General features: G+C 40.7%; 1 protein-coding gene across 2 annotated transcripts in view; it reads right to left on the bottom strand.

Moving 5' to 3' along the window:
• Positions 1 to 497: 497 nt before the first annotated feature.
• The window catches only part of DAPP1 (dual adaptor of phosphotyrosine and 3-phosphoinositides 1), a gene marked incomplete at its 5' end in the record, with an annotated part of 58,914 nt that continues 39,750 nt past the window's right edge, over positions 498 to 19,661 (bottom strand). For both annotated transcript variants that reach the window (XM_082653834.1, XM_082653835.1), the window contains 5 exons: positions 498 to 1,303; positions 2,636 to 2,723; positions 5,185 to 5,270; positions 6,698 to 6,760; positions 8,152 to 8,199. In XM_082653834.1, the coding sequence (XP_082509960.1) occupies positions 1,235 to 1,303; positions 2,636 to 2,723; positions 5,185 to 5,270; positions 6,698 to 6,760; positions 8,152 to 8,199 (354 nt within the window). In that variant the 3' untranslated portion in view covers positions 498 to 1,234. The remainder of the gene's footprint in view (positions 1,304 to 2,635; positions 2,724 to 5,184; positions 5,271 to 6,697; positions 6,761 to 8,151; positions 8,200 to 19,661) is intronic.

The following is a 19,661-nucleotide window of genomic DNA, read 5'->3' as shown; positions in this document are numbered from 1 at the left end:
TTTTGGGCTCTTCCTCCACTTTTGTCTCCCTTCAAACTTCAGTCTAAAAAGCAGTATTAATAAAGATAATAGAAGGGGTTAAAATCTATTTAGGAGCTCTGGATGCCAGTATCTCATCCCCCTATTTCAATCCCCTTGTTCTGGCTTGAAAATGCTGTGTAACAAACACAGCATTACCCTTTGCATGTGGATTTAGTGTTACTCCCTCAATAGACAAAAGAAGTTCCTCTTGAATAAGGTGTAGGGTGCTCCGTGCAGTGCAGGGTACATCTTTCTTCTCTTGGGCAAATACCTCCCTCTCACTCTGGGGAAGGGATTGTTATAACACACTCTACTTTGAAAGTTTCTTTCAGTCTGTTTGAGAAGTGTTGGATGAAGATAACTTAGTGCTTACAAGTGCTCTATTATTGTTATAATAATAATTATTGTGATAATTATTATTAAACTACAAGTTACTACTTTATCACTCTTCCTCAATTTATGTTTTCTCACTCTTTAAAGCATTTCCCCCAAAATGACTAAAAGATGCTTTTTTAAGATTGTACCTTCCATTATCCTTATCATCTTACCCAATAGCCCATAGGAGATTTAGTTCTCACAGGTTTATCATTAGAGGGGAAGAAAGGACCCGGTAGATATCTGAGCCTTTTACAAAGAGAAAATAAATACTACAAACATTTTCCATTTTAGTTTTGGAAATTGTTTTGTTTTTTTGTATAAAGGGGAAAAAAAGTAAAAACAACACTGCTCCTCTGCCCCAGTCTTGGACATTTGCTATCCCAATACACTTTCTGAAAAGCCGTCTAAACCTCGGGCTACATATATAGCTGTTGGATAATAGCACAACTTGGAAGTCAGATGAGTTGACCCTGGTGCAGAGTGGGACTTTGGGTAACTAATGTCAACCAGCTTGGGGACAACAATGAGGGAAAACAAAAACCATCTCCCATCACGTGTTCTAAGATCGAGCACACCTGGTCGCAGTGGTTCATCCGTCTCCATCAGAACAAGGAGCCTTCGGTATTCTCAGGGACATGGCAGGATCTTGAAGGGCAGCAGTCTTCTGTGAGTCAGCAAATGTGGTGTCTTCTGAGAGGTCCAAATCCGCATCTGCTTTTGATTTGTTTCTACAGAAAAATCCTTAGCTTTCATCTGAAACCTGCTGTGGATCACAACATCAGGAACATTCCACCCTGCTCCTGGGTCAGGGCATCCCTCATCGAGGAAGGTCTGTCTATTTAAAGATGAATGACCGAGATCGGATTGTGCCTTCCCCTTGATCAAGCTGTTTTCTTATTTGAGACTGCAAGAAAGCACACCCACGTGTATTTATTATTGAGCAACTTTAAGATAACAAACTTTGGCTTTTAACAAACATTAAATAAGAAATGCTGACTAGTAAGAAAACCGTGCAACTACAAATTAATTATCATGTCCCCTCCTCCCCAAGTTTTATTCTGGTTTTCTGTATTTTTCTCAGGAGACTATACTGTAAAGTGGTTGCTAAAACATGCACAAATTGGGAACTGGCCTAATACTTTTAGTAATCCATAAAATGCAATACTATTCAATGAATCAAAATGAAGATATAGATCTAACTTTATTGATTTGGAAAGATGTTCATGATATATTGTTAAGTGGAGTTAGCAAGTAAAGAACACTGCAGAATGATGAAATTTTGTTTCTAATATTTATTTGCAGAGGGAGAAGTCTGAAAGGATGTGCATTTGATATATTTTTACTTTAAATTTTCTATAATGATTGTGTCACTTGCATAGTTACAAAATAGAAGAAATAAAAAATGAGTTGTATTTGAGCAAAAGCTTCATATGGCAGAGTATTTCCCCATTGAATATCAAATACATTGGAACTGTCTCAGAATGAGTAGTATATTGCTTTGGATCTCAAACTGAAAAGATAACCAAAAGCAAAAATCCCAGTATTTGGAAAGGAATATTCAATAAGATTGTATATATCAGCTAATTTCATTTAAAAAATTAGGAATAATTGTCTGTAGTTGAAAACATGAAGGGTTTCAAGATGGTATTTATAGGAAATTTGAGAAAGCTTTAAGGACAAGTTCTTGGCTAACAACTCACTAACTTGCAAACACACAAAAAATGCATGAGACTAGTAAATTCTTATAAGCCCTTTGTCTGCCTCCTGGGAGGTACATAGAAAGCAGATAAATTAACACACCTTTGGTCCTTGACTGGCACAAAGTAACGCTTACACTGGACATTAAGCTAAGTCTCTCTGGCAAGCCTCCTTCTCTGACAAAGTAAAAGGATTTTCTACTATAGAAATATGTCTGCTTTCCTCTGTCTGGCCTCTGGTCCCACATGTCCTCCTCCAGGCAAACTTGGACCAGCCCACACACTTAAAGGAAGCCTGATAGACACCAGGGTGCGAGGCTAGGCTCTGGGGCTGAGACCCCAGTGCATTTTCGTTCTTTTGCTTTTACTCCTATCTCCATCCCTTCCACATCCCAGAAGAATGAACAGACTCTTCCATAAGTCTGCAAGTAGACCTCCTGTCCGTTCTCGGGGGTTGTCTGACTCTTTCAATAGAAATATGTTTGAAATCATCAACGTGATTTCTGAGTGCTAGGTATCCAGAGACATGAATAACTCACCAACTTCCAGCGTAATATCTTGATCCACTCGTCAGCTTCTACTCCTGTCTTTGCACAGAGATAAAATGTCCTGAATGGAAATACTAAGCTGATAAGACAAAAGAAAGAATGTAAGACACTCCAGATTGTTGGTTGAACATCTATTAGTTGAGCACTAATTAGAGTATTCCAAGGGGAAAAAGAATTGACAAAGAACCTGGGTGAGAACTTGAGGAGTTGGTATATATGGAGCTAGTCCTGCCAGCAAACGCAGAAATGTTGAGGCTGCAGATTCATATTAGTATTACAGGCCAGATTTGTATTTTCTAATGAGAGCCCAAAGAAAAAAAAAGGTCCAGGTCACCCCCAGATCACTTTATTGTTCATGTCTTAGACTGAATACACATATGTGTTTATTCAGCTGATCTGTTAAATGACTCAGAACTTGTGCTATGATTCAAAGAACAAGCAAGACAGATAAGAGAGTTTATTGAAGGAGCTCATTTGTGTTAGCTGACTTCAGCGAGGATGACACTGCCCTCTGTGGATGAAGACAGTTTTAACTTTTCAGGGCAGGAAAAAGAGACAATAAATCTCTTCAACTATTTATTTTGCCCACTTCTGGCCATGAGTTAATCTTTGCTGAAGGGAAGACAAACTTGCCTACTGGTATGAAAGACTGTTCTAGGAATAGAGTTAACTCCTCCTTTGTCTCTTTGGCTATAGAGTCAAAATCGTCAGACTTATATCTCACCCACACCTCCTGTCCTTACAGTTGAGATGCCAAACACTAAAAATCTTTTTGTCCTTTTTGTGAAAAAGGAAAAAAAAAAAGCCTTGGACTTCCCTGGTGGCGCAGTGGTTAAGAATCCGCCTGCCAATGCAGGGGACACCGGTTTGATCCTTGGTAGGGGAAGATCCCACATGCCGCGGAGCAACTAAGCCCATGCATCACAACTACTGAGCCTGCACTCTAGAGCCCGTGAGCCATAACTACTGAGCCTGCGAGCCACAACTACTGAGCCTACGTGCCACAGCTACTGAAGCCCGAGCACCTAGAGCCTGTGCCCCGCAAGAGAACCCACCACAGTGAGAAGCCCGCGCACCGCAACGAAGAGCAGCCTCTGCTCGACGCAACTAGAGAACAGCCCGCGCACAGCAACAAAGACCCAATGCAGCCAAAAATAAAAAATTAATTTTAAAAAAAAGCCTTAAAGTGAAATCAGAAGGGTTTCTATATCCTAAAACCAAAGCAGCACATCTGGTTATACCAGTAATTAATGTTGAATAGACAAGAGGTTAAGTCCCTGTGTATAAAAGGTAAACCCTGATGTGAGGTCCGGTTGGGCAGTGAGTAGAGAGAGGGGGAGCTGGGGGGAAGGTGTGATATTGTGTACAGAACCAGTTGTTGGAATTGTCATTGTTTTGTCCTCCCTGAAAGAGACATGATCAATTGCCTGTTAATACAGATAATTTTTCCTCTCTTCTTGCTAACAGAAACCCAGGTGATAAATTATAATTAGTCGGAGCCACTTATGATCGTACTATACTGTTTTCTAGCTTCCTCTGCTGCTAGTGATGGCCATGGGACTCAGTCTTGGCCAATGAGATGAGGAACAATCCAATAGAAGAGTTTCTGGGAAAATGTCTGCTTTCCTGATACAAAGGGCAGACCTGGCTAATACCATCCCAGCATCTTTCTTTATAGCTTACATGAAAATGTGAGGCCTACAGTTAGAGTAGCTCTCTTGGACCCTGAAGTAGTAAGCATGAGGAAAAGACCAAGAGAATTATAGAGACATTGGACCTGACCTTGTCAAGGTAGCTGCCTATCTCCCAATTGCTTGTTATATGAGAAATATAACCCCCTGTTAATTCATATGGTACCTTTATGTGAATTTTAAAAAGATTTCCATTATTGGTTGATACTATACAATCATTAATTAATAGTAGTTAATGTTAATTTTCTTAGGTGTGACAATGGTATTGTAGTTCTATAGGTGATTTTTTTTTCTTAGGAGATGCAAATTTAAGTATTCAGGGATAAAGTGCCATGATGTCTGCAACGTACCTTCAACTAGTTCAGGGTGAGAAATAAGACACTCTTTTCTCAAGATACTTTACTTCTCCCAGTTAGAAAATTGTCATGATATACTGATTGTGACAGAACAAAACACTTTTGTGCCATCTGCCAGAATTGTCATCATTATACAAATCACTCATTGTTGGAGTCAACAAGGTTGTAATTGAAATTGAATAAAACACCTCAAAGGAATAAAAGCTGTCTAAGATGTGAATGGCATCCTACTTGTGCAGTGCATCCTACTTGTGCAGTGTACAACCTAAACAATTATACCCAGGAGATTTTCCTACTTGTTTAAGTCACTTTAAATGAGGTATTATGTCACACTCGGCTGAAAGCACTTCTGACATACATGCCCTGTGTGATAGTTAAACCCACTTGCCTCAGATCAGAACATTTGTACACATTAAGACATACAATATTTTATTCTTCTGCTAAACTGTCTGGCAAGAAGACTTAAAAACATTTACTTTATAAAACAACTTACCAAAAACAGTTCACCCTTTCCTGTGAATAATCAAATTGTACAGCCGAACATTCTGTTAAATCTAGGCTCCGAATTGGTTCTGGTGACTTAAAAAAATAAAATAAAAGGGCAAACTGTGTCATCATAAGAACACACATACAAATCTGTACATCACTTGTTCCCCTAACAAGTCTCCACTATGAGCGACTGTCAACTTTCCTTCCACTACGGGGACTGATTATAGAAAACCTTCCTAAGGGAAGTCACATGCTCATCTGGGGATTGGCTTTTCATGAAACTGGACATTAGGAAGAGATTTTCTTTGTCAATTTAAATTTGGTGGAGATGGATTTTTAACACGTGGAAGGGAGTCATATTTGTCTCCCATGTTTTTAAACATCCACTTACTCAGAAATTTTGTGTAGGAGAGATAAAAGATGAAATAATTTTAAATTTGTTTAATGAAATTGGCATGAGAAATGGACAAATTTTTAATAAAGGGGGACACTGTTGCAAGAGACAGTCAATACTGTGGCAAGAGAACAATTCCATTGCCTTAGACGGAGGGAATGATGTCCTCAGTGAGCTAGAGGTTAGCCAGCCTGAGAGAGCCGTGGCTGGGATACACATCTCGTCTTTGCAAAAGAACACTGCTCATATCAGGAATCAAGAATTCACATCTCCAATCGTTTATAGGATGTTTCAGGTGCTCATAAAATTTCAGGGATTTTGAAGGCAGACATTTCATCTACAGGGCTCTTTTTAACATCTTTATTGGAGTATAATTGCTTTACAGTGTTGTGTTATTTTCTGCTGTATAACAAAGTGAATCAGCTATACATATACATTTATCCCCATTTCTCCTCCCTCTTGCATCTCCCTCCCACCCTCCCTAGCCCAGCTCTCTAGGTGGACACAAAGCACCGAGCTGATCTACCTGTGCTATGCGGCTGCTTCCCACTAGCTATCTATTTTACGTTTGGTAGTGTATATAAGTCCATGCCACTCTCTCACTTCGTCCCAGCTTACCCTTCCCCCTCTCCGTGTCCTCAAGTCCATTCTCTACATCCGCCTCTTTATTCCTGTCCTGCCCCTAGGTTCTTCAGAACCACTTTTTTCTTTTTACATTCCATATGCATGTGTTAGCATATGGTATCTGTTTTTCTCTCTCTGACTTACTTCACTCTGTATGACAGACTCTAGGTCCATCCACCTCACTACAAATAACTGAATTTCATTTCTTTCTATGGCTGAGTAATACTCCATTGTATATATGTGCCACATCTTTATCCATTCATCTGTCGATGGACACTTAGGTTGCTTCCATGTCCTGGCTATTGTAAATAGAGCTGCAATGAACATTGTGGTACATGACTCTTTTTGAATTATGGTTTTCTCAGGGTATATGCCCAGCAGTGGGATTGCTGGGTCGTATGGTAGTTCTATCTGTAGTTTTTTAAGGAACCTCTGTAGTGTTCTCCATAGTGGTCCTGGGTTCACTTTTAAAGGGAAAATATATGACCATGTTTCTTACCATCTGGTCTTTGAAGTATTTCAGTTCATTTCTGTGCAAAGTGAACCACCTCGTTTTCCAGGTCTGAAAAAAAAAAAATTAAAACATGTAGGTTTTGAATACAGGACCACAATATTTGAACTAGATAATTTCCTTTTGTTGTAAAAATACCTAAAAGATTAGATACAATAAGATATTCTTGTGGTGTTGTTTCTGACGGAAAAACTTTCAAAATAAAACTTAAAATTTTAAAGTTTCAAAAATTAAAATGATTCCATGCATTAAGCTCACAACGAAGGCAAAGATATCAACATTTTTAAACAAGTGAAAAGAAATAACCTATCATAAACATTCAAGGTGATTTATAACAAACTGCTGAAATTTCCATCTTAATAAGACTTAATAATCCTAATAAAACTCCATAATAAAAACAGATATCATTGTTCAGCACCTACTGAGGGCTGCATACTATCCTTGGAGGGTTATATACATTATAGCCAATCCCCAAACATTGCCGAGTATTGGCTTGGCCAAAAAGTTCGTTCGGGGTTTTCTACTAGCCTATGGAAAAGCCCGAACGAACTTTTTGGCCAACCCAATATTATTATTCTTGTTTTACAAATAAGCAGATTGAGGTTTAGGAAGCTCAACCACATGCTATTCTAAACCTTGCCTAAGAACTCCATGACATTGGTGGAAAAACAGCGGTTACCCACTGCCTCTTTCTTATGTACTAACAGAACACTAATGATGTTGGGTGGCAATGTTCCCGGTTAAAAGAAGTAACTGGATTTAAACATAATGCTATGAAGATGAATACTTCCTCTCCTTAGGGAGCATCCAGTCCAGTAGGGACACAAATAACTAAATACTTAGGTTAAATTCAAGCAGGCCAGTATCCTTGAGAGGTTAAGTGTCCTGACTCTTAAAATGGGAAAGAACAGACACATTCCATGAAGGTCTTCTTGGCATGTGAAAATGGAATAGAGTAACTTTAAAGGTATAATCACATAAATAGAGGATACCCCCCCCCCCAACTAGTAAAGTCCTAAATTTTGTTTTCTTTGGGATTTTATAATATAGTTACATTCATGTCGGTGACGGGTCTTTTGGGGCCTACTGTTAGGTAAACATTTCATCCAATTTTGGCTTCTTTTTTGTTAAAAAATCTTAAAAGGCCAAGATATGTGCTAGAGTTAACTTGCTACATTCATCCTCAATCATTGCATCAAAAGGATATGTTTTCTTGGGTATTAAATGTAGGCTATTCTCATACATTCGGCTTTGCCAAAGAATAGTCAAGTCATTTTCCAGAATTTTGACTAATATTGGCCATAAAGATGAACTCTGGAAACAGGTAAATACTATAACTGGGTCAAAATAAGTAGGTTCTGCTTTTTAAAAAGTCAAAATGAGGGTTGAGCCCCCATGACGTGCTCTCTTTCTTTGTGGCTGGCAGCAACGTGCTTCCTTACCTTGACGAGCCCCCCCTGTTTGGTGAGGTAACCTTCTTTGGTGCCCAGCTGAAAAAAGAACGAAACAAGTGAAGCCCAGAGCTATCACAGCTTTATTTTCCTATTTCTATTTCTGTCCTATTTTAAAATGAAACACAAGTTTGCCTTTGATCTTTAAGTAATTGCCTCTCAGTTTTCATCTAGGCACTTGAAAATCCTCCCTGTGTTGTGAGAGACTGTTTTCAGACCAGATCATCTGGTGTGATTCTGTAGCAACAGGCAACAATGGACAGATTCTCCTCTAACACGAGTTCGCAGTTTGCAAACAGTCAGCCACATCATACCACTCATAAAAGTCGGCATTGGGCAAAGTGTGTGTGTGCATCCCAGCTGCTTGCATTGTTGGTGGGGTGTTATGCCCATAAATATGTCCACACACACTGACATGGGGTCAGTATCTGGGAAACTCTGGATTAAGAAGGATTTTAATCCTTCAGAGAAGGATTTCTGTACTTCCCGGAGTCTGTTTTATGCTAATGTGCTTCATGAATTGTAAAGAAGGAACATTAGAAATAGCATTTTCAACATTTATTTTATCATGTAATTCTCCTTTAAACCCCCTTTTATTTTTTTGCAGACAGCCTCTTGAGACCTATAGTCCATGGAACAGATTTTCATGAGTGCAGACTTATTTACACGGGATTCATCCAAAAGGGATTTGAAGTGAGAATGAGTCATTCCTTTTAACTCACTCATCATTAATTCCAGAGTAACAACATTACACACTTAGCTGGCACCTACAAAATGTAAGGAATGGTGGGGAACTGTGTGAATAGAAATTTGCATAAAACCAGGACCCTCAGATGAAAAATATTCTAAGTTCATAAATTTCCAAAGAAATTAAATTCCTGGTAAGATGTTACGTTCTAATATAATGTCATAATATATCTTATATTAGTAAGAAAAAAATGAATAAAAACTGGGAAATGACTTGTTGATGTCAATGTTTTTTTCCTGGGAGTTTCCCTGAGGGGAATTCTCCCTACCAAATAAAAAGAGGAGCAACAAAGAGAGTGAAAACTAGAAATAATATATGACCACTTCCTCTACAGTTCTATGGCATTTAAGTAAGGATGAACTTCCCAGGCGTTCATTTAAATAATGCTAAATAATATTGGAGAATTTGATATCAAATAATCAGCTTGATTTATTTTGACACTAAACAAAATTGAACTGACTGAATTGAGTTTGGGTATTATATTATGGAAATAGAAAAAAGTTAACATTTTGGATAATTGAGTCTGCAGAGGCAAAATAATTAAGGGTAAATTGTTTCATAGAAGAGTCTGATAGAATTATTTACTAAAATCTTACTAAGGGATATGCTATTCACTCCATCTTACCTCCATCCAAACAATATATTATAAGTCTAGTATCTTTCTAAGGTTTTGATAGATAAATAGAAGTTTGCAGAGAAAGAAGCTGAGAATACCAACTTTATTCATGGCCTCAGGAGGTAAGAAAGGAAACAACTATACAGCAGATTTATGTTTTTAAAAATATATGATCTGTAATAAGAAAGATGTTTATAATAGCCCCAAATTGGAAACAACCTAAATATTTAAAAAATAAAGCATTAGCCTGCCTACGCTTCTTTCTACCTGCCTCCCTACCTGCCCTAAATTTAGTCCAAAACCATCAGGTGGGATGAAGCAAGGCAGGCATTAGTGTGAGTGTGTGCAGGGCACTGGTGCACCTTAGCACAGGGTGGAGTCAAATCAGGGAACAGAGGGCATCTGTGGGGACAATGGTGGGGTGGCAGCTCGGTGACAGGGGTTGAAGCCTGGCAGGGTGAGGAGGGCTTCCACCCCAGATGCGTGGAGGTGCCGGCCAGGGCACAGTTTCAGAGCCAAGTCAGGCTATGTGGGCATCTGCGGTAGGGGAGGGAGTGAAAGTAGACAGGCAGTGGGGTTCCTGCCTGGCTGCAATTGGAGGTTGATTACATTTGACTGATCAACAAGTAAGTGAATGTATTGAAGATAATGGAATCCATGTTCCTCACTGTGGGGAAAGAGACTTACAACTATGAAAAGTGAAGAAATTAAAATAAGCCTTGTGGGGCTTCCCTGGTGGCGCAGTGGTTGAGAGTCCGCCTGCCGATACAGGGGCCACGGGTTCATGCCCCGGTCCGGGAAGATCCCACATGCCGCGGAGCGGCTGGGCCCGTGAGCCATGGCCGCTGAGCCTGCGCGTCTGGAGCCTGTGCTCCGCAACAGGGGAGGCCACAGCGGTGAGAGGCCTGCGTACCGCAAAAAAAAAAAAAAGCCTTGTGGAACTGGAGTAGGATTGGCGGTATGGGTGCAAACCCATGGTTAGATGATAGATAGATAGATAAATAGATAGATAGATAGAAATTTAGATAGATAGAACTAGAAAGAAATACAGACAGCAATATAGGTAAGTGTACACATGTATAGACATACATATTTTCCCTAGCTCTGTTCGCAGAGTGGGCTGGGAGAGTGACATTCTGCTAATAATGCAATTGTAGCAACCAGATCTGGATTTCTAAAGTACTACTCTCCAGAAATAGCTAATTGTAGAGCTGGATACAAGAAAAGTACAAGATAAGCCTGGAACACTTTGCTGTACCAGAAATTAAGAAAATTCTCAAAGAATTATGAGGTTGTATGGATACAAAAAGTCATGTGGAAATAGCTCTTACTGGCCAAAACTGGGGAAATTTGAGGGATGAAAATAAATAATAATAGTCATGATTAGAACCCATAATATAAAAACAATTGGATAAATTCAAAGAATAAAAAGCTTTTCTTTTCAGTAGAATGACAGTCAATAAATGTAAAAGAAATAAGACAACCACAGAATCACCACTTGGCAACAATCACAGTAATAATTAAAGCAGCCAAGAAACATCAATGGATGATAAAATTGGTGGATGCAAGTTTAATGAGGAACAGGATACCTACTTAGTCTCAAATAATCTCCCCCCAAAATATTTATTAATGACAAAGGGAATAAGGTGACTTCAGAGTGAAGAAACCTGGCAGACACCGATTAATCAAGTCATCAAACACACTGGAATAAGACAAACTGAAATCGTGTTCCACTTGACAGGATGCAGTGAGACATGCAGAGCATCACTTTTGTGGTATTTCTACCAAGAAATGCAAAACCCGAATCTAATCACAAGGTTACAGCTGATAAGTTAAAGTTGGGGAACAGTTCTCAAAATAATTAGCCTTTAATATTCAGAAGTGTCAAAGTCACAATATCAAGGAAAAACTGAGGAAGCATTCCAGAGTGAAGAATACTCAAGAGGCAGGACAAATAAAAGCAACTTGTGATCTTGGATTGGATCCTTTTGCTCTAAAGGGCCTTACTGGGAAAACTGGTGACGCCTAAATGAGATCTGTGGATGGGACCATGGTGCTGTATCAATGTGAGTTTCCTCATTTGAATGGCTCCGTGTGGTCATGAGGCAAATGTCCTTGTGTGTAGGGAATACACGCTGAAGTACTGGGGTGATGGCATCATGCAGGCAATTTACTTTCTTTATATTGTTCTTTCAATTTTTCTATAACTTTGCAGTTATTGAAAATAAAAAAATAGCATGTAAAATATAATAGAGAATTAACAAAATAAATTATGATATATCCAAGTAATGAAATGTTAAGGAATTTGTTTTAATGATGTTTTAGAAGACTATGTAGTGACGTGGAAGATGTTCACAATATATAATTAATTAAACAAGCATATTATAACTCTACAATGAAGAGTGGGGGAAGACGCCATAATGAAACTGGTTAGTCAATGTTGTCTTAATATTGTTGACAATTCTGTAAAGTTCCTTTTTATGAATACTTCTATTTAAGCCATTTCACCTTTGTTTTGAAATCCTTCCCATTTAAGGAGAAAATGTGACACTTGCTGAAAAGCTTGTAAGAAAACCTCTCTTCTGCCACCTTCTTTTTTTCCTTTTAAACCTTCTTTAAATGACAAATCTTCTAGGTTATTAAGGTTGTGAGTTTTTATTTTTGTTTGTTTTTAAAGAGCATTTGTCTTTTAGAATAGGATTGGGTGATAATGTTTAAATGGACAAAACCAAACATGACTTTGTGCAGTTAACAAAATATATATATTTATTCAAGAAAAAGACTAGGATAGACACCAAAACTGTGAGAAGAGGTTCAAAGACAGAATACTGGAAAGGCCAGCATGCAAGGGAGGTGTCTAAGAAGAGGAACTGTAAAATGTGCTGAAAAGATAACATAATAAAGACAGAAAGAGGTTGCAGGAGCAAAGGAAACAGAATTTTTAGAGGAAGAGAGTTCTTAAAAATGTCAAATACCACAAAAGGGAAGCTAAGGAAGCTAATGAGCTAACGTTTGAGATAGGCTCTGGTCTATGTCAAGCACTTGACGTATATTACCTCCCGTAAACTCTACTAACAAAACTAACTGGTGGTTTGCAGTCCCCAGGTCCAAAACTACACCTCTTTCCCATCCCCCATTCCTCCGCAATCTCAGCCATCTCAGTAAACAGCAGTATTTACTCCGTTGCTCTTTCCTTCACACACTACATTCAATCCATCAGTAAGTCTTGTTTCTTCTACATTTGAAACACATCGTGAAGCTGACCAGGCTTCATGGCTTCCTCCTGTTCTAACTACTATTCTTATTCCCCTCTCTGGTTTCAACTACCACGGTCTCTCACCGGGACGGTTGTCACAGCCTCCTAACTGGTCTCCTTGCCTCCAACTTTTCCCCGACTCCATTTTCAACTTAGTAGTGAAAATTATCTTTTTAAAAATTTTAAAACTTAAACAAATTTTGTAACTCAAACTCCCATGATTTATTTTATCAACGCTTAGAAAAAAAATTAATTCTCTACTTTATCCTACAAGACCTTTCGTGTTGTGTAAGGAAAGGACAATTAGCATTTTGGGTAATTCTTCATCATGTGTTGTGGGATATTTAGCCTCCATGACCCCTGCCCATTGTTGGACAATTCTCCAGGGGTCTCTTGTGTTTCTCCATGTCTTACGAGCAAGGCACCGATAGCCCTTTGTCCCACACCAATTTTTAAAGCATATTTGTATAGCAGACAGCCTGAAAAGGTAGAAATAGCGCTCCCTTCAGAGGAAAAGACAGACATGCAGAAGCCTTTTGTGTCTTTCAACATCTGTGAAACTGTGGCAGGTGAACTTGTTAACTGGCAAGAAGGGTAAAGTCCCAGACCCTTCACAGCTCCAGACACCCACTAATGTTGGCAGTGCTCCAGAGCATGTGACAACTGAAATGCTCATAAATTTCCAAACACTCAGCTGGGTGGCACTGCGCTTTGAGAACTCCATTGGCTACATGATCTGACCCCTCATCACCCCAATAATCTCATCTCCTACCACTTTCCCTCTAGCTCACTCCATGCCAGTTGCTAGATCTTCTTACTAGTCTTTAAACGGCCTCAATTTAGTTCCCACCTCGAGGCTTTTGTCCTGATCTCTGCCTGCAACGCTCTTCTACATCCTGACCTGAGTCATTCCTTCCCTTCTGTGAAGCCTCTGCTCTAATGTCACCTCCTCCTAGAGGCCTCCCTTGCTTCCCTCTCCTACCCTTATCCTACTTTTTCTTTTTATGACCTATTAGTATCTGGGTTTATAATATTCTGTTGATGATTGTCTGTGTTCCCCCTACTACAGTGTGAGCTCAGTGAGGGCAGAACCTTTGCCTAATTTATTCCCAACTCTCCAGTGCTTAAAACAGTCCTGGGTGCACTGTAGGCACTTTTAAAAAAGTTTGTTAAATAAATGAATCAGTTAAATTTCATCCTATCTCAGAAGCCCGATCCTATGTTGTGTATAAAATATATAAATTGTAATTTCCCCAAATGTGGTTGCCAAAGGATGGTAAACAGTTTTGCAGAAACATCTACATTTCTGGGCAATAAGACACCTAGTTTCATTTTCACTTCAAGCAAGTTCTTTTTCCTGTAAATAGCACTTAATCCTCTTCCTCCACTGCCAGAGCTTGTGCAAGAACCCCATCCCCAAAGGAGCTCTCAGGTTGGGGTGGAGGGGCAGTATCATATGTGCATGGGAGTAATCAATCAAGGCTGTGAACTCTTGTGCTCAGCAAGGGACAAGAGCTTCTAATCAGACTAGAACTGGTTCCCCAGCAGGCTGGTCCAGTTATCAATCATTCCTTAGTGAGGAATAGTGTGACTGCAAAATCCACTAGAAAACCTTTATAGTTTGCTGTCTATATCAATACACAATAAATTCATGGACCTCTCATTATACAGTGTGAGTGCAGACATTTTCAACTATCCACTCATCACTGTTTTAAAAACTCCATTATACAGAACCTTTTGTGTATATTCATATTTGAATACTTGGGCAGGTGAATCCATCTGATACCTGGAGCGAGCAAAGAAGGTAAGCAATAAGGCTTGCAGAATTTGATCTCAAGAGGGCTGTATCTACCTAAGTATGCTGTGTTTCATGCTTACACCAGCTCCACAAATTAGGTCTTATCTGCATTTTACTGTTGAAAAATGATGCACGTAATAGGGTATGGTTCAATTGACCTTGAGTGGAGATCTTTAGGGGAAGGTAACAGATGAGAATGTAAACTTTAACTGAGAGTACAAATGAAAACGCTGTTAAAGTGATCGCGGGTGGGGTAAGGATCGTAAAGAGGAAGGTTAGGAAGGGTCCCGTCGACGGGAAAACAAAGAATTGGTTAGAGGGTAGATCTTAATGTGTTCTTTGGTCTGTTTTGACGTGAGACTATTTATTGTCTTGCTTTCCTAAATTTCTCTAGTTCTGAGGTCTTATACTTGCCCTTCTAACTCTAACAAAGCTAAAACGTATTTCTCAACCCATTTCCAGAATTTTTATTTTTGAGTAGATGTAGCATAGTAACAATGTAATATGTCGTGAACCTGGCTAGGCTATAAAGCTATGAAGACAGGCGATGATTCCTGTCCCGGGAAGTGTCAGGCTCCTGGAGAGGGCAGACAGCGTGCAGGTAGTCAGCCCCTAGTATGATGATTCCAGGATAAAGGTGAGCCCAGGGTGCACAGAGGAGGGGCATTTTAGAGGAAGCTAAGAGGGATCCAAGAAGGCTTCCTGGAAGAGGCTGATCCCGGATGCAAGTCTGTAAGGATGAGGGGACAGTAGCAGTGTTGGCAGCATTTCTGATGCAGGGAGGGGAAGAGGAGAACAGTTGTGGAGAGAGGTGGGGTTCATAGCGTGAGTGTAGGAGGAGCATGAGGTCAGGCCAGAGGGGTGAGCAGGTTCCAGGCGGATGAAGACAGTGGGCACCACCGAAGGATGTTAAGCAGGGAGGTCACATGGTAAGTCTACTTCTTAGGAGAGATGTCTCTGCTGGCGGGGTTGAGAAAGTACCGCAAAGACAAAAAGGTCACGCGTGTTTTAACGTAATTTGTAACTGAACATCTTCAAGCATCATGGTTGCTGTCTAGAACTAGGTCTTGAGATTTCATTTGGGTGTTGTCCCCTTTATCATCGGCACACATCCAGATGTCTTATACCAGAGCATGTAGCCAACGAGGAAGAGGGAAAGAATAGGGGAGTGCTGCGCATGATGAAGGGAAAAGTGTGCTGGAGAAGAATCTTTGCAGGGTCACAGCTCCCAGAACAAACATAAACGGACTGAGGAGAACAATGAAAGTCCCAGTTACACTGAAACTGAACAGTGGCTCACACGTTGCAAAGAAATGCAAGTGTCTTCTGTCCGTATCCTTCATTCAGTGAAGGAAGAAAAGGCCAGGAAAAAATAACATCCTGAGAGATTGCGGCCAAGGTGGAGAATCTTTTTCTTCCATAGAAGGTTGAAATGTAAAAGAAGATTTTTCTATTCTTAATTTAAGAAATTTGTAGAATAACAGTTTAGCCAACTGTGTGACCATAAAGATCTCTGGCCCATTCTACCACGAACTTCTTTGGTGAAGTAAGGCCGGGATTTAAGCGCCATTTCCGAAGTCTTTAAAATCCTATCACTGAAGGGAGACCTTCAAGATGGTGAAAGGTAAGACGTGGAGATCACCTTCCTCCCCACAAATACATCAGAAATACATCTACACGTGGAACAGCTTCTACAGAACACCTACTGAACGCTGGCAGAAGACCTCAGACCTCCCAAAAGGCAAGAAACTCCCCCACGTACCTGGGTAGGGCAAAAGAAAAAAGAATAAACAAGAGACAAAAGGATAGGGACGGGACCTGCACCAGTTGGAGGGAGCTGTGAAGGAGGAAAGGTTTCCACGCACTAGAAGCCCCTTCGCGGGCGGAGACTGAGGGTGGCGGAGGGGGGAAGCTTCAAAGCCACGGAGGAGAGCGCAGCAAGAGGGGTGCGGAGGGCAAAGCGGAGAGATTCCCGCACAGAGGATCAGGGCCGACCGGCACTCACCAGCCCGAGAGGCTTGTCTGCTCACCCGCTGGGGCGGGCAGGGCTGGGAGCTGAGACTCGGGCTTCAGTCGGAGCGGAGGGAGAGGACTGGGGTTGGCGGCGTGAACACAGCCTGCAGGGGGTTAGTGCGCCACGGCTAGCCGGGAGGGAGTCCGGGGAAAGGTCTGGAGCTGCCGAAGAGGCAAGAGACCATTGTTTCAGGTGCGCGAGGAGAGGGGATTAAGAGCGTCGCCTAAACAAGCTCCAGAGGCAGGCGCGAGCCGCGGCTAAAAGCGCGGACCCCAGAGATGGGCATGAGACGCTAAGGCTGCTGCTGCGGCCACCAAGAAGCCTGTGTGCGAGGACAGGTCACTATCCACACCCCCATTCCGGGAGCCTGGGCAGCCCTCACTGCCAGGGTCCCGGGATCCAGGGACAACTCCCCCGGGAGAACGCACAGCGCGCCTCAGGCTGGTGCAACGTCACGCCGGCCTCTGACGCTGCAGGCCCGCCCCGCACTCTGTGCCCCTCCCTCCCCCCGGCCTGAGTGAGCCAGAGCCCCCGAATCAGCTGCTCCTTTAACCCCGTCCCGTCTGAGCGAAGAACAGACGCCCTCCGGCGACCTACACGCAGAGGCGGGGCCAAATCCAAAGCTGAGCCCCTGGGAGCTGTGAGAACAAAGAAGAGAAAGGGAAATCTCTCCCAGCAGCCTCAGAAGCAGTGGATTAAAGCTCCACAATCAACTTGATGTACCCTGCATCTGTGGAATACCTGAATAGACAACGAATCATCCCAAATTGAGGCTGAGGATTTGGGGAGCAAGCATATATATATATATATTTTTCCTTTTTTCTCTTTTTGTGAGTGTGTATGTGTATGCTTCTGTGTGTGATTTTGTCTGTATAGCTTTGCTTTCACCATTTGTCCTAGAGTTCTGTCTGTCTGTTTTTTTGTTTTTTGTTTTTTAGTATAGTTCTTAGCACTTGTTATCATTGGTGTTATCATTGTTATCATTGGTGTTATCATTGGTGTTATCGTTGTTATCATTTGTTTTTTTGTTTGGTTGCTCTCTTCTCTCTTTTTTCTTTTTAATAATTATTTTTTATTTTAATAACTGTATTTTATTGTTTTTTCTTTCTTTATCTCTTTTTCTCACCCCTTTTCTTCTGAGCCATGTGGCTGACAGGGTCTTGGGGCTCCAGCCGGTTGTCAGGCCTGTGCCTCTGAGGTGGGAGAGTGGAGTTCAGGACATTGGTCCACCATAGACCTCCCAGGTCCACATAATATCAAATGATGAAAGCTCTCCCAGAGATCTCCATCTCAATGCCAAGACCCAGCTCCAATCAGCGACCAGCAAGCTACAGTGCTGGACACCCTATGCCAAACAACTAGCAAGACAGGAACAAAACCCCACCCATTAGCAGAGAGGCTGCCTAAAATCATAAAAACGTCACAGATACCCCAAAACACACCACCGGACATGGACCTGCCAACCAGAAAGACAAGATCCAGCCTCATCCACCAGAACACAGGCAACAATCCCCTCTACCAGAAGGCTACACAACCAACTGAACCAATCTTAGCCACTGGGGGCAGACACCAAAAACAACAGGAACTACGAACCTGCAGCCTGTGATAAGGACATGCCAAACACAGTAACTTAAGCAAAATGAGAAGACACAGGAACACACAGCAGATGAAGGAGCAAGATAAAAACCCACCAAACCAAACAAATGAAGAGGAAATAGGCAGTCTACCTGAAAAAGAATTCAGAGTAATGATAGTAAAGATGATCCAAAATCTTGGAAATAGAATGGAGAAAATGCAAGAAACATTTAACAAGGACCTAGAAAAACTAAAGAGCAAACAAACAATGATGAACAACACAATAAATGAGATTAAAAATTCTCAAGAAGGACTCAATAGCAGAATAACTGAGGCAGAAGAACGGATAAGTGACCTGGAACATAAAATAGTGCAAATAACTACTGCAGAGAAGAATAAAGAAAAAAGAATGAAAAGAATTGAGGACAGTCTCAGAGACCTCTGGGACAACATTAAATGCACCAACATTCGAATTATAGGGGTCCCAGAAGAAGAAGAGAAAAAGAAAGGAACTGAGAAAATATTTGAAGAGATTATAGTTGAAAACTTCCCTAATATGGGGAAGGAAATAGTCAATCAAGTCTAGGAAGCACAGAGTCCATACAGGATAAATATGAGGAGAAATACGCCAAGATACATATTAGTCAAACTATCAAAAATTAAATACAAAGAAAAAATATTAAAAGCAGCAAGGGAAAAACAATAAATAACATACAAGGGAATCCCCATAAGGTTAACAGCTGATCTTTCAGCAGAAACTCTGCAAGCCAGAAGGGAGTGGCAGGACATATTTAAAGGGATGAAAGGGGAAAACCTAAAACCAATATTACTATAGCCAGCAAGGATTTCATTCAGATTCGACAGAGAAATTAAAACCTTTACAGACAAGCAAAAGCTAAGAGAATTCAGCACCACCAAACTAGCTTTACAACAAATGCTAAAGGAACTTCTCCAGGCAGGAAACACAAGAGAAAGAAAGGACCTACAATAACAAACCCAAAACAATTAAGAAAATGGTAATAGAAACATACATATCAATAATTACCTTAAATGTAAATGGATTAAATGCGCCAACCAAAAGACATACACTGGCTGAATGGATACAAAAACAAGATCCATATATATGCTATCTACAAGAGACCCACTTCAGACCAAGGGACTCAAACAGACTGAAAGTGAGGGCATGGAAAAAGATATTACATGCAAATGGAAATCAAAAGAAAGCTGGAGTAGCTATTCTTATAAAGTCACACAAAATAGACTTTAAAATAAAGACTATTAAAAGAGACAAAGAAGGACACTACATAATGATCAAGGGATCAATCCAAGAAGAAGATATAACCATTGTAAATATTTATGCACCCAACATAGGAGTACCTCAGTACTTAAGGCTAATGTTAACAGCCATAAGAGGGGAAATCGACAATAACACAATCATAGTAGGGACTTTAACACCCCACTTTCACCAATGGACAGATCATCCAAAATGAAAAT

This window comes from Grampus griseus (assembly GCF_964374135.1).
Source record: "Grampus griseus genome assembly, chromosome: 4".
Classification (NCBI taxonomy): Eukaryota; Metazoa; Chordata; class Mammalia; order Artiodactyla; family Delphinidae; genus Grampus; species Grampus griseus.
Note: the sequence above shows the minus strand (reverse complement) of the source record. Positions and strands in the feature narration are given on the sequence as shown.